Source organism: Sciurus vulgaris (assembly GCF_902686455.1).
Source record: "Sciurus vulgaris genome assembly, chromosome: 14".
NCBI lineage: Eukaryota > Metazoa > Chordata > Mammalia > Rodentia > Sciuridae > Sciurus > Sciurus vulgaris.
Genome location: NC_136475.1, coordinates 50,791,452 through 50,807,567, shown reverse-complemented (window position 1 = coordinate 50,807,567; position 16,116 = coordinate 50,791,452). Strand labels below are relative to the sequence as shown.

Here is a 16,116-nt window from a genome sequence, read left to right as displayed (position 1 = left end):
AAGGATATATTATGTATTAATCAGAGCACTTAAGTGTCCTTAGTTGGCAGATGGGTGATACTGAGCAACTGAAGCATCTTTATTGGATAACTACAGGCCCTTGAATATGAGATGTTTGGTTCTATGAGTTAACTGCACTGCAAAACAGAAATATGTGCAGACATTGTCTTTTGAAAATGCATCTTAAGAAGATCTCAATATTAAAAACTTGACATGTTTTTAAGAGTCACCTATCTAAAGCTGATTTATATCATGAAGTTTCTGTTCCAAAGGAATAATTAGAACAAAGGCTCAGTTTCTCACTTTCTGATAGATTTCAAAGAAAACTCTGAGCTTTAATAAACTCTATGATCATGGTTTATGGGGGAGTGTGTAAATCAGTATGAGAAATTAGACCATTTGTAATAAGACCATATTTCTTTGGCTTTAAAATCCATGATTGCTATTAATTGGACCTTCACTGTGCTTAGTAGAAATTAACTGATTTGAAGTATATTTCTATGAGGTGTATTACAAATCAAATTTGTAGGCAAATGAGCTGCTTGTTCAAGGGCTCTTTAAGTTTTCCATGAATATTCACTGAGCAAAGTCAATGATTTCCCTTAGGAAATTTATAAAGAATGTAAATTTAAAAGAAACAGGTGTCAGGACTTTAAAGACGTGGTATCTATATAATAATGGCTAAGGTTTTGGATTAACAAGATGGCAGTTTATAAATTTGATATTTACAGAATTGAATACTATAATTAGTCTCAGTATTGATAAACTCGATATGAAGGTCTCTACTGTTCATTGTTGCAAATTCTTGGAAGGCACTTTTAGATGTAGTCATCAGTATGAACTGTGAAGACAACTGGACAATAGAACCTTTGGAAAAAGCATTAGCTTTTTCTTTTTCTTTTTTTTTTTTTTTTTAATGCTACATTACTGCTTTGGTTTAAAAACTGATTGATAGGGAAAAGAACGACCAGCAGCACTCAAAGTTTTGTCTCCTTTTATATTATAGAAAGTGTCCACATTAAAAACATTATTGAAAGGAACATTATTTTCCACAAATTTAGAGGAGTGGAGACAGGCCTGTAAAATTGTTTAAAAGCCTTCATCTCAGATGTTTCACTCCAATGAAAAATATTTTCAGTGTTGCTCAAATATTTTCATTATAATAAGCCAGTGTTTCTCTTTGCTACCATCAAAGAGCCATTTCCACCTTCTTTCTTAGGTACTAGGAATATGTACAGGCAAGAACTGTGAGGTCACTAGTTCTTATATGTATGTTCTCTTTTAGTTGTCTTTTCTGTAGGCCATGTCTACATATCATTTGGACTGTTTGACTTATAATTAATTACATTACTCACAATTACAATGGACCAAGAGGCATTGACTGTCTCCAAATAGTATACACTATTAGGTTATCTTAATGACTGAATTAAATGCATCTAATTATTTTAGACATTAATGAATTCAGTTAACTATTAATGATACAATGGCTTACTTTTAATGGTCATTTGAAAATCAAGTTGAATTTATTTCAATAGGTTTTGGATCAATTACTATTTTTAAAAGGTTTTGCCATATACTAATCTACTCTGATATGCAGACACGGAGAAAGTTAAAGAGTTTACAAAATGGAGCTCTTTGATGGTTTTATCATAACTAACAATTTCCCATGTGAAATTTGCTTTTCTTTTTCAACAAATCCAGGTCTTGGATGTTCAGGAAACTATAGATCGTCAACAGGGTAAAGAGTATGAACATGACCTTAGTGAGACAGAAAAAGCTATAGTCAGAGAAATGTGCAATGTAAGTTTAATGTGCTTTATTGTGTATTCTGTGTTGAAAGCTTCATCATAGCTTAGTTATTGCTTTATGAATATCTACCTTTAAAAGTGCTGACCAAATGTCTTTACATTTCTATAAAACACTTGCCTTTTTTTTTATCTTCAGTATGTTTTATTGCAGGTTTATTAACAATAATCATGTTATAAAATATTAAGATCAATGGGCTGGTGATGTAGCTCAGTAATAGAACTTTGCCTCGCATGTGCACAGTCCTGGGTTCAAGCCCCAGCACTGCAAAAAAACAACAACAACAAAAAAAACAGATCAGAAATGATCAGTCAATTCTGCATTCCAGAATAATCTAAACATTTTCTAAATATTAAATTTATTGTCTAATAATAAATGGATTTTTGTTATTTTTAAGACATTCTTTAAAGATCAGTGTTTAAAAACATGATAAATAAGACATAGCCTCTTCAGATTTATTCGTGGCTATTCTTAGAAATAATGTCCCTATTAGGTAATGTTTGCTTAGTTCTTCATACATGTGTGTGCTTCACGTCATGCAAAATATTGTCTTTACCTTTCACCAGTTGACGTGAACTCAATATAGAAAGGTGAGACAGACTAATGGGGAAGTCGATCCATGTGTCAGGAGAACATACAAAAAGTTATTTTCATAATGTATATCTGTTATAATTATTATTGTGGGTTGAATTTTAATTGCTGGTTAAATTTTTAATTTTTAAGAATACAATTTGTGAAACTTCAAAGAAGTACTTGAAATATGGTAGAGGAAGCCATTTGTTAAATGCAACAAATCATGGTGAAGCACTGATCATATTAAGCAACTGATTTGAATTGACTTTGTATTGTACTTTTATCCCCTTCTTTTCTCTATTAGGATAGCAAACTTGCTTAGAAATACCCTTTAGCTTCAGGTCCATTAGAACTAGATATTCTCAAACCTTTATTGACCTCCTTGAGATGTTTCTGGAATCCAGTAAATGTTAACATAAGTCTCATGGGCATTTTATATGTGCTGTGGTGAGTTTTTTTTAGCTCCTGCTTACTTGTGTTTTGGCTGCTTTTTCTTTTACAACCCTTTCCAAGTTGTGTGTGTTTCTTTCTTGCATATCTGTTTTTTGTTTCTAAAATATAACTAATTATAGATGTCATAACTTCCTAAAATACCCATTTTTCACCTGTAGCTTTTCACTTTGTGTTTACGGTTTTCAACTCGATAGTTTCCTTAGATAAATTAAAACACTGAGCTACACACCTAAGAGTGCCTGGTACCTCTCATCTATTGACTATGTAATAAGAAATTTCAGACAATATGAATTATAGAACTAGAAGGAACCACAGAAGTCATCCTCCTGTGGTCTCCAAAGAGTGTGGAGCTCCTGGGTAATCAGATGATTGAGTTTCATATACCACAGATGATTTGATTTGGATAAGAACGCCCACTCTTACAATTTATGTTTGAATGAACCAAATCATAAATGAGATTAGTTCAATAATGAAGTCAGAGCAGACCCAGATCTCCTCTGAGGACCAACTCTTTCCTAAGTGCAGTCAATCATGGGATTTCATTTCCTAAAGAATGAAAAGCACAAATATCTCAGTGCCAGAATTTTTTCTTGTCCTTCCCTTCTTCTCCCTCCCTTATGAAGGGTTTCCAGACACGAGAAAAGTCATTTCTTTTGTCTCAGAAGAAAGCCACCATGGCATTGGATTTTGAATAGCTTTGTGTTGATGTTTTTATTTGCCTGTATTTCCAAAAATGCTTCAAATAGCACCTTTCAGTGCTGATGTTGTTTTTCACTATATAAGATCCTTTCAGAAAAATCAAAAGTTTACCTTCCTTGTTTATGTTAAAAGTTCTCTAGGGTATCTTTTCTAATTGTCCACGTTTATCTTTGATTCCTAGAACTTGAGGGGAAAAATACAATCCTAACCATATCTGATTCTTAAGTACTCATATTTGGAAATGATTTAAAAGACAAGAAGTATTGATTTAAAATATTTGTGTCACCATTATATCAACATAGAAAACAGTAAATACTGGAAAAAAGAAAATTGCAGATTACAGGGAAGTTTCATAGATAATTTCTCAAACTAGTAAGGATTATGAGGCCTGGACTCCTATTGTGGAGGAACTAAATGCTTTTATAATATCACAGAAATAGTTTTCACATAAAGTCAGTGTGAGACTCAGGGAGAACTTGGGGTAAGAAGTTTTGCCATCATTTCTGATATTCCTCCTGGAGATAAATCATTGTCTTCTGTACAGTGGAAATATAATCCATAGCACCATGATGTATGTTAGTAAGTATTTACTTGGTTATTCTCTTCCAGAGATAATGTTTTTAGTAATGCTTTATTTTTTTTTTTTTTCGGTTTAGCTCTTGTAACCTCACCGATGACAGTTGAAATACTTGACCAGGAATCTCAGTCACGTTCTGAAACATACACCTAGCCTGCTTTTTCAGTTATCCAGTCCCCACTCCTGTGACCCTGTAGGAACAGTGGTTTCTTTTAGATTTCTGCCTGCTGTGTTTCCTTTCTCTACATCCTGTCGGGGTGAAGACCCATTTTGTTCCATATTTGGATAATTGATGAGGAGTTGCCCTTGAGAGTGACCAGCTGGTGCTTTGCGTCTCTGATCCTTGTAAGGCCTTGAAGTTCCAAGCCAGACATTCAAAACATTCTGGGAAATGGACTTACTATGAACTTTACCTTTTTATCCCCCTAAATGTATCTTTTGGCTTGCTTCCCATTGCTCTATAATTCCTTTCCAAATATTTAAGGACCATAGCTGTAATTCCCCTTGAGTACAACGGGACATTTCTGACAGTACTGTTATCTGCTGAAACAGATACTAATAGTTCCTAGAAATGAAGATAGAGTCCTATGTTCTTATTACTATGAATGGTATTGAGTTTCCCTGGAACATCTGCCTGGATTTATAAAGAAAAAGCAAAATAAACAGTATAAGTAACTAATGAAGAAACCAATTTTGTGTTCATGTTAGAACACTGTCAATTTTTGTGGATAATCTGACATAATCCTCATAGTGAAACGCTCTAGGAAGGTTATGATTGTTATGTGTGCATGCGTGCATGGGGGTGGGGATAGTATAATTAATATGACAGAATAAGTGAATTCTATGGTTTTTCTTTTATACTTATATTATTTTTGATTTCACCTTTTGCTAACATCCTGTTAAAGTGGCCCAGTTTTTAACAGGTTATAACTATCTCTTTCAAAGATTCCTGAAACTATTCTCATCTTGTCCCTATTTTGGGGTGTTTTGTTTTAGAAATCTTGAAGAATTGTTTAGTAGGTAAGGTTTGTGTCAACCAAGATTCCAGCTTGTAGAGAGGTCCACCAAAATTTACTATTAGCCCTAAGACCAGCTCAAGAACAAAAGCTCCTTCATTTTCCTAAGTGAATTAGACATTTCATGACATAGGAACCAGGATGATCTTGCTAAAGGGTTTGTAATTCAGGATATGCATTAGAATCACTTGGGGAGCTTAAAAGAAATACAGATGTCAGTACCTCACCTCCAGTGAAATGAGAATTTCTGAAGGTGGGAGATACCATTGAAGAGTTCCCCAAGTGTTCAGCATGCAGCCAGAATTAAGGATCACTTGGGTAACTTGAGTAAGCTGGCACAGTGTTCTTTAATTTTGACCCTGGTTGCTAGCAAGGGAGAGCAATCCCAGCTGCAGAGCAATTCTTGTGCTTCAGAAGTTCATCATCACATCTTGTGTTTGAACTCATTCACGTGGATATTTTGTCTCGTTTCTACATCCATCTTTGCCCCTCTCATAGTTCCCCTTTAAAACCCACAAATCTCTGAAAAGACAAGGAAGATGCTTACTTTTTACTTTTCTTTTTTAAGGTTGTGTGGAGGAAACTTGGAGATGCTGCAGGTTCGTGTCCTGGAATTAGGCAACATTTATCAGGAAACCAGTACAAAGGACCCATGTGAGAAGCACTCTTTCTCAAACATGAGATCAACACTGCCAGAGATAAAGAAAGAGAAGAGTGAATTTCCACAAACCTGAACTCATGGAATAACACGGATTGATTGTACATTGCACATATCTCCCCTCTGAAACCCTCAGTACAACTTCCCCCATCAAACTGATATTCTGTGTCTCACTTTAGTGTTCACAACAGTTGATCTCAAACAAGGTTAGCTTTGAAAAAAAATTACCATTTTGGTATCAATATTTTCATTAGAACTAAATCATTTTTATCTCCCCAGTTCTGAGATTGTAATTGGGAAACCTGCATGGTTGGAAAAGTCCAATAGAGCCTCAGTGGTTTTGATAGAGTTGACTCATTGCATACAATGGTGGGAACTTTCCACCATGCTGTTTTGAAGATACAAAGAGGTGTTTGCCAGCTTCCCAAAGTTGAGAGTTGGGCACCTACCTCTTATACTTCTCTTGAGGAAAGTTCCTAATGCATAATTTATTTGGATGCAAATAGATTTGATCTCTGTTTTGATTTTTTGAGGTGCTAAAAAGACCACATCAATTGTCTTAGCCAGTTAGAAGGGTAGCAAGAGTTTGTAGAGTGCCTATCAGAGAGTATCATTTATTTCAAATGATCAAAAAGTACCTTTTAATCTTGATGAGTTGCTCATAAAAGCACATTCTGGGGACAGACCAACTTCCATATTCATTCAATATATCAATTTCAACTAAGAAAAATAATTTTTCTATGTGTTTCGAGCTGTGATATGTCAATTTCTACAATTTAGTTTCTAGACATACTGTATATTTAATAAACTTTATGTAAACTTTACAATATTGCACTGCATTTATGAAAAAAGCTTTCTTTGCCTACCGCAGCTATCTAGCATTTTCTGGAACTAACGCATGTCCTTCATTATTAAGGCTAAAAGCTCTTGTTCAGATTGCTTGAGGTTTGAAAAAGAGGTGTGTTAGCTTCGCTTAGTTTATTTCTTATTTTTGGTATATCTATATATATATATATATAATATTAGAATGTGTGTATTGGAAATGCTATGATAGGTATTTTGTGTTTATCTAAATGCAATGATAGTTTCTTGTATGAATGTGCAAGAGGCCTGTGACAGAATGCTACATTTCTACTGTAGTTTAAGAGTATAAAAGTAGGGATGCAACAACTTCCAGCTATCAGGCATCTTCTAAATTACTGAGATTTGGTTCATAGCAAATATTTATTATTTTAACATGAGCTCATTACACAGTGTATTAATGTTCATTGATGAGGGAATGTAAAGGAATTTCATTATACTTTTAAAAAGTGTAACTGATAAAAAACAGCTATTTTCAGAAAATATTTATGAATTAATTTACTATAGAATTATCTCTGTTATAATTGGGTTACAGTTTAAGCCTCTTTCTTTTAAAATGTCATATTTTTAAATCTTATCCCTCTATTAAATTGCTTGCTATATTTACACCTTCTCTCCTAGATGTGTTTTCATCCTTAAATTGTTGTATTCCTACACTCCAAAAATGCTTAAAACGAGTTTTTGTGCCTGCAGCACAACCTGCAGAAGCTAATACAAGGGACTCTGGTCTTTTGCAAAATACTTGTGTAAATTTTGATACTGTATTAAAACTATTTTTTTAAAGTACCACATAAAATTGAGTATTAAGTATGTGTTCATCTTAGCAATGGTAATAAATTATTTAATCTCAGTGTTTTTGTCTTACTCAAAATGTTGTTCCTTAATTTGAGTAGATGTCTGTTAACTATCAATGCTCTCTTGGGATGGTGGTAATACAGATAATTATCTTAAATATAAAACAGTCATGTTTTAAAATATGCTTATAATGAGGGATTTAATATTCAGAGATTTCTTAATTTGTACCATTCCCTATTATAATGTAGTTAAAATTTTAGAATGATCTTTAGAGATTTTAAAAATTAGTGTGTTATAAAATCTTCTTTTAATTGAGATGGATTAAAATTAATTTAGTTACCAAATTATTAGAACATAGTCATTAGGAGATACACTAGAAGGGAAATACTAAAGAAATAGGAAAACTGTATTTAAGAAGCTTACACATCATTGTGTGTATATAATATATATATTATATATATAATATACACATAACCAAGACATAAGTAGGAACACACACATACTACTTGGAAATCACAAATGAGATGGTGGAATAAGACTTCCTATACTGAGCATCAGCCCAAACTTTAAATGGCAGAGTGTATCAATCAAAATGAGTGGCACTGTTCTGTGATGATTTTAAGTTTATGATCTTATCTTCCCTGGGACAAAGGTTAATTTCCATATCTTGGCAGAGTATTTTTTACAAGTCTCAAAGCTGAGAGACTGACAATCAGAATCTAGCTTCTAATGAATGCCTTTCACGTTTTTAGCACATGCTTAAGGCACTGTAGAAAATGCAGATTATCTTATGTGACATTCAGTAAAACACTGACAGTTTAATTGGGATGATTGTTCCTTAGTTCAATGAACATTTAATGAATGCCTACCATTGCCATATGCGTAAACACAGCTTTGATTCCTGATTCATGGTGCTGGTTGCTCAAGACACACATGAAGAGTGGTATCTTGGATCTAGTGAAAGCTTCCTTTATCCTTGAAATCTAGATAGGATTGCTTCAAACATCTATTTTCTTGATCTGAGGAAGCAGTAAGCCTCCTAATGATTTCCCCTAATTCCCAGAATTTGCACTCTGCCATAAGCTTCCTGCTGCTTCCTCCTCCCACCACCTCAGGGACAAGCTATTTTCTCGGGGAGAAACTTTGGTATCCATTTCTGGAAAGATTTGACTACCTCAGTCTGGCTTATCAAGTTGAATTCCCAGCAAGCTCAAGGCACCTCTGAGGAATGCATTTGTTGGCTACTAAAAAGTAAAACCTCCACTCTGTTAAAGGTAGCATATTAGGTTGAAACCTAAGAAACAACCAATGTTGACCATCTTTGGACTGTAAAAACTACATGTGGCTCAAGATCCAACCCCATGATAAGATTTTATTTGCAGGGGGTGGGTGTGGGAATCTGAGTAAATACAATAGAAGTTAGAAAAGAGAATTATCATATTGGGATGTAGCTATATTAAAGTATACTGACTTAAGAACAGTATTGAATCAATATTTGACTTTAGACAGGCAGACATCTGCAAGTTCAGCATTTGACTCTAATTAGCTCTGAGTTTGAACAGCTTCACTGAGCCTCAGTTTCCTCACATGACAAATGAAGATAATATCTATATTGCTGAGTTGTAAGGTTCCTCTTCAATTCTTAAATTCAATGGTCTTGACAGTGCATGAGGAATAATAGCAAGTCCACCAAAACCTAAGTGTCAAGACCCATGGTCAGTGGCTGTTCATACCATTTGTCCAGAATGGGCCAGTGTGGGTAAGGTGGGGGGAATTGATGCTGAAGAAATATCTACTGCAACATAAGCATTCTAGCTGTGCAGTTACAGATGATCTCCATACATAATTCAGCCTACCATAGGCCTTGTCATGATCAATTACAGATGGCAACTATGTGAATGGAGTAAAAATGGACATTGACCTGATTCTCATATATAAACAGTATGTTTTAAAAAACAATTTCCACTACTGGCTAATTCTGTATTTTACATATCACTGGGAAAAATTAGTCTTCAAAATGGCAGAATGAGTACCTGCCACAACTTCCTCTTCTTGGCTTAAGCCCTAAAAATGACTGAAAAGATGTTTTCATAAATCCATGATTCCACTAGATCATAAGAAACAGTGTACTCCATGGGCCAGTGATTATGATGAAATCTTGAAAGATAGACAAATGGAGCAGAGTGAAGAACAAATCCATAGTTCAAGGTACATGATAGAGGGCTGCAAGAGTGCTCCAAACAAGCCAGTTTGATACTTGTGTCGTGGGATCCTAGAGTGACTGGCAATAGCTGGGCATTTTTGATTCTTGCATACAACCACTCTGTCCTTGGGTAACACAGAGAGCAATAGAGATGATTTCTTCCAGACAAGAACAGAGAGTGGGGGTATTTAAATTGGAGAAAGGAGAAAAGGATTCTCTATATTCAGATTGTTAGTAATGAGCACAACCTGTCTAGAAGCTTCTCCTGCCATCTCCTTTACACTTAAAGAGGTTTATGTATCTCTGAGGCCTAACAGCCTGTTCTGCTTCTCCAATGTGCAAATTCTAGCATAAACATAACAGGCTACTATGGAAATTTTAGTACTAAAATATGTATACAATCAAGAATCACACAGCATTGTGGGAAGCCACAACTATGAATCAGAAACACAAAACTCAGCAAAAAAAAAAAAAAAAAATGTACCAAGGGAAGAAAAAATTAAGAGAACTTCAGAAGCATAGCTGATAGTCATAATAAAGATGTAAATATCATATTATTAAAAATTAATTTTGAGATTCAATATGACTGAAAAGAAATGTGCTTCATTTGTGTACAATGAATTGAAATGCATTCTGCTGTCATATATAACTAAGTAGAATAAAAATTAAAATAAAAAAATGCCCAGCACTCACCACCTCCTCCAAAGGAAAGAACCAAAGTAGCAGGTATATAGCTGCATTTTGAGATGAATACCCATAAAGAACATTGGAAATCAGTCAGAAACCTCATAAGATACAGAGACTTTGGACAACAAAACAGTAAAAAAAAAAACCCCAAATTCCCTGGTATCTGCCCTCATGGCTCCACAGTTGGGAGCAGGAGTCTCTCCTTTGCAGGAATAGGGGTGAAAGAATTCAAGCAAACCCTTGTTAGTGCAGGTGCAGGCATTCCTTGCTTCTGGAAATGTTCATGATCCTTAGAAGCTTTCAGTCCATTTAGATAAGTAATCTGTAATCTGCACAGTAGCATTGCTTTGGAAAAGGATCTCAAATCACTTAGCAACGAACCCTCAGTGTGCTATAGCCAGGAGTCAACTAGAGAAGGGAGCTATTGTCTGAATTTGTATTGCTCTACAGGTCAGAAATTCCTGTACATTCCCATCTCTGTGGCTCCACAGACGTTCCACAGCATTGACTTGGTGGGCGGATACTTCACAAACCCAACTTGGTCCAGACCCAGGTGGCCAATTGTGACCTGAGCCTTCTGGGTGACCTGCACTGTAGGGAGGTTAGGGGTTTTGTGATAGAGAGGGGAACAGAGAATACTACCCACCCGTGGACTCGTGCCAGTGCTAGGACTGAAGGTAGACACCTGATTCCTGCCTTCCCTGCCGTGCACCACCCTCAAGCTCCTATTACTGACAAGGTGGGAAAGGAACAGTTCTCACTGCTGCCTCCCACACTGGGGCATACTGAGGGAGCCTTGATCAGCTCCAGCTGTCACTGGACCCTGGTACACTGTGAGCCAAGAGCAAATTCACGTCGCTTCAGCTATGTCCTTCTTGTTCTTGGGCAGGCACTAAAACTGAAGGATCTAGAGGGAGAAAATTCCCAGTCATGGGTGTACATGCCAAAGGAGGCCCCAAAAGAAAAATTTCCCAGCTTTAGCCTGGGCAAGAATTGTCAAAGAAGCAGAGGAACCATGGTTCAGTCACCTCACTCCATGACCTCATCCAACCACACACTGCTCTCAGGTGCAAGCCACGCAGAGGGGATGCTGTGTTTTCCACTATCTGGGCCTACACCTCTGACTGGTCAGAGTCAAATTCTCAGACCCATTGCCACTGCAGGGGCTGTCAGTGCCAGGGCCCCTTGATGGTACCAGGGCTTGTATCAATAGTGCCTGAGGAAACCCCAATCATTGGTGCATTGGGGGCTCCCTCTCCCATTACAGGCATAGCCACACAGTGAGCATCCCGTACCACAACTGCCTGCTAATGTCCCCATTCTCATGGAGACCACAGAGACAGTGGGTGTCTCCAATTCTGCCATGGTATACTCTGGTCTAAAAGTCATTTATCACAGCCACAGAAACTATAGGGAGACAACACTCACTTTAGTGTACATCTAGAATCAGAGTCAACATCAAATAACAAACCAACATCCCAAGGCTCACCCTTGGGAGGTAGCCACTTACTCAGAAGGCCATCTCATAAAAGTGGTAGAGGTATCTGCTCCAGCTGCCCAAAGCTCAACAGGAGCAAAATAAATATGAATACACAAGGTAATTTATGCCTCCAAAAGAATATAATAATACTATAGGACAGATTCCAAAAAATCAAAATGAAAGAAATTCTTGATAAAGAATTTAAAAGTGATTATAAAAATTCCCAGTGGGATCTAAGAATACAAACAGTTGAATGACATTAGGAAGACAAATCGGGATATGAATGAGAAATTCCAGCAAAGAGATTTTGAAAAAGAACAAAGCTGAAATATTGAAAACAAACAGCTCAAGAGGTCAAATAAAAATACAATTAAAAGTTCCCAAAACAACCTAGATCAAGTGAAAAAAGAATATTTGGCCAGGCTTGGTGGCACACACCTATAAGCTCGGGCGGCCGGGACAGGAGGACTGTGAGTGAGTTCAAAGCCAGTCTCAGTAAAAGCGAGATGCTAAGCAATTCAGTGAGACCCTGTCTCTAAAAAAGAAATAAAAATGTGGCTCAGTGGTTGAATGTCCCTGAATTCAATCCCCAGTGCCCACCCCCAAAAGAGAAAGACTATCTGGTCTTTTGAAATACCCACAAAAAAAGAGAAGGAAGAAGAAAGGGAGAAGAAGGAAGAACGGAACAGGAAAGGAAAGGGAGAGAGGAAAAAAAACGAAGAAAAAGGAAGAAAAAGCAGAGATGAGAGTATCCAAGGCCTTAGGGCATCCCAACTAAACAAATATACATGTTTTTGGAATACCCAAAAGCCATGAGAATAAGGCTAAGGGCAGAGAAACCTGTATGGTGAAATAATAGCAAAGATTTTCATGATCTTGGGAAAAATATAAACATCCATGTATAGGAGGATTACTGGACCCCAAACAGGCATGAGCAGAGAAGATCTTTACCATGGCATATCACAGTCAAACTGTAAAAAGTACAAGACAAAGAATTTTAAACTCTGAAAAGTTTAAAACTCCAAATCCCCATTAGAGTAACAGGATTTCTTAGAAGAAACTCCACAGGCCTTGGAGGAAATTGAATGATATATTACAAGTTCTTAAAGAAAAATCTGCTAACCAAGGTTACTATATTCAGCAGGGCTGTCCTTAAGAAACAAAGGAGAAATAAAGACCCTCCAAGACAAGCAAACGCAGGGACTTCATGACCACCAGACGAGCCTTACAAAAGATGCTCAAGGGACTCCTACATGTAAGATGACTGCCATCATGAAAGCATTGGAAAGCATATGTACTGAAAGTAAACAAAAAAGAGAAACAGAAAAGAATTAAATATCATCAGTACAATAAATTACCAAATCACAAAGATGAAGAGAGAACAAAGAATATTCAAAGAAAATTGAATATTAGCTAGAAGAATATCAACAAAATTAACTATTTATAATGTGGTGTGTGTGTGTGTGTGTGTGTGTGTGTGTGTGTGTGTGTGTGTGTGTGTACTGGGGATTGAATCTAGGGCCTTCTATATACTAGCCAAACACTCTGTCACTAAACTATACTCTTAGACCCCAAATATGATCAAAAGGATAAGAAAACCCTTATCCATCAATAATAACATTGACTATAAACAGATTAAACAGATTTAACAGATTAAATTCTCTAATTAAAATATACAGACCAAGCCAGGTGTGATGGTGCCTGCTTTTAATATCAACTATTTGGAAGGCTGAGGAAGGAGGATTGCAAGTTTGAGTCTGACCTGGGCAACTTAATGAGATCTTGTCTCAAAAAATTAAAAAAGACTGGAGATGTAGCTTAGTGGTAGATTACCCCTGGGTTCAATCCCCCATATAGGGGTAGTGGGGGGATACAGATTGGCTAAAAGAATTAAAAAAACAAAAACAAAAAAACCCAAAAACATCAACAACAACAACAACAACAATATGCTGCCTACAAGAAGTTCATCTCACCAGTAAAGACACAGACTGCAAGTAAAAGGATGGAAAATTATATTCTAAGCAAATGGAAACCCAAATCAAGCAGGAGTAGCAGTACTTACATCTGACAAAATAGACTGTAAGAAGAAAAGAAAAAAAACTGTAAGAGAAGACAAAGTAGGTCACTGTATAATCATTAAAAGATCAATTCAACAAGAAAATATAACGATTGTAAATATATATTCCCAAATGTTGGAGCACCGAATTTTATAAAACAGACACTATTAAGACCTAAAGGGATAGATATGTTCCAATATAATAATAGGGGAGGTTTCAGTACCTCACATTAATGTAATGGTCATCTAGACAAAAAGATCAGAGAAACAGTAAAACTTCACTATAGAACTTTATAGAACATTCCATTCAGCAACTGCAAAATACACATACTTTTCATTAGCACATGGAACTTACTCTAGAATATACCATATATTAGACAAAACAAAGCCTTAAAATTCAAACAAATTGAAATTATATCCTTTATATTTTCTGATCACAATGGGAAAAAAACAGATGTCAACTTTAGAAATAATACAAATGCATGGAGACAGAACAAAATACTTGAATGAACAGTGAGGAAAGGAGAAGGGAAATTGAAAATTTCTCGTAGCAAAATGAAAGTGTAGATAAAACATATCAATATTTATAGCAAAGGAAGAATAAGGAGGAAGTTGACAGCAATGACTATCTACATAAAAAAATGGAGTGATTTCAAGTAAACAAACCTCTAGCTAGACTAAGAAAAGAAGCGAACAGATTCAAATAAATACATTTAGAGATGAAAAGGATACATTATAACTGATACTGCAGAATACAAAGGATCTTTACAGATTATTATTTTAAAAACTATATGCTAACCAACTGTAAAAACTGAAAGAAATAGCTACATTTCTAGAAATATGTAACCTACCAAAATCAAAGAAGGACATAAAAAATCTCAATCGACCTATACCAAATAATGAGAGTGAATTTGTAATAAAAGTCTCCCAACAAAAAAAGTACAGGACCACTTCATGTTGAATTTTACCAAATGTTGAAAGAACTAATGCCAATCCCTTATAAATTATTTTTTAAAAAAGGAAGGGAGGAAATCCATTCAACCATTCTATGAGGCTAGAATGGGCCCTATTATCAAAACCAGACAAAGAAACAACAACAAAAGAAAAACTATAGATCGATATCTCTGATGAACCTAGATGAGAATATTCTCAAAAAAATATTAGTAGATCAAATTCAATACCACATTAAAGAGATATTTGCAATGATGAAGTTCCTTTCATCTCAGAGATGCAAGGATGACTCAACATATGCAAATCAATAAACATAATATACCATATCAGCATAATTAAGGCTTAAAATCATAAGATCATCTCAAAGAAGCACAAAAATCCTTTGATAAAAATTCAACATCCCTTTATGGTAAAAGTCTTTCATAAATTAGCATAGAGGTTTCATGACGCAACATAATAACACTATGTGAGATAAAACTATAGCCAATGTAATCCTGAAAGGGGAAAAACAGCAAGATAATAATGCAAAGGTGTCCATTCTCATTGCTCCTATTCAATAAAATAGAAATTTTAGCCAGAGCAATTAGGCAAGAGAAAGAAATATAAGGCATAAAAATTGGGAAGGAAAAAAATACATGATTCTGTACATATAAAAATCCAAAGACTCCACCAAAAGACTTAGAACTGAAAAATGAATTCAACAAAGTAACAGGATACAAAATCAGCATACAAAACCAACAGTTTTTCTATACACCAAGTATTAATTTTCTGAGAAATTATGAAAGCAATTCCATTCATAATAGCTGCACACAAAAAATAAAATACCTACACATAAAGTAAACTAAACATGTGAAAGACTTATACAAAATTACAAAACACTGAACAGAAAAAAAAAAAAAAAAAAGAAATTGAAGATACACTAAAAAAAAAAAAATGGTAAGACCTCCTAGGTTCATGGATTGAAAGAAATAATATTGTTAAAATACTCATACTACTGAAAATAATCTACAGATTCTATATAATCCTCTTCAAAATACGAATGACATTCTTCACAGAACCAAGAAAAACAATCCTAAAATTCATATGGAAACAGAAGATCCAGTAGCATATGAATAAACACATAGACCACTGGAATAGAATGGGGAGCCCAGAAATAGTCCCGCACATCTACAGTCAACTGCTTCTCACAAAGCCATGTTGGAAAAAGGATAGCTTCTTTGACAAATGGTTTTGAGAAAATTGGATAGCCACATAGGGAAGATTGAAACTTGATCCCTATCTCTCATCTTCTTCAAAATCAA

The 16,116-nt window shown here is 35.4% G+C and overlaps 1 protein-coding gene across 6 annotated transcripts in view; it reads left to right on the top strand.

The window, feature by feature from the left end:
- CCDC85A (coiled-coil domain containing 85A) overlaps nt 1–7,494 on the top strand; it is a 206,521-nt gene extending 199,027 nt beyond the window's left edge. For 4 of the 6 annotated variants that reach the window (XM_079110221.1, XM_079110223.1, XM_079110224.1 and 1 more), the window contains one exon: nt 5,693–7,494. In XM_079110221.1, coding sequence (XP_078966347.1) covers nt 5,693–5,782 — 90 coding nt within the window. In that variant the 3' untranslated portion in view covers nt 5,783–7,494. Of the gene's footprint in view, nt 1–1,701; nt 1,801–5,692 lie in introns of all 6 variants that reach the window. The other 2 variants (XM_079110220.1, XM_079110222.1) reach the window with 1 other exon arrangement.
- Nucleotides 7,495–16,116: the final 8,622 nt, after the last annotated feature.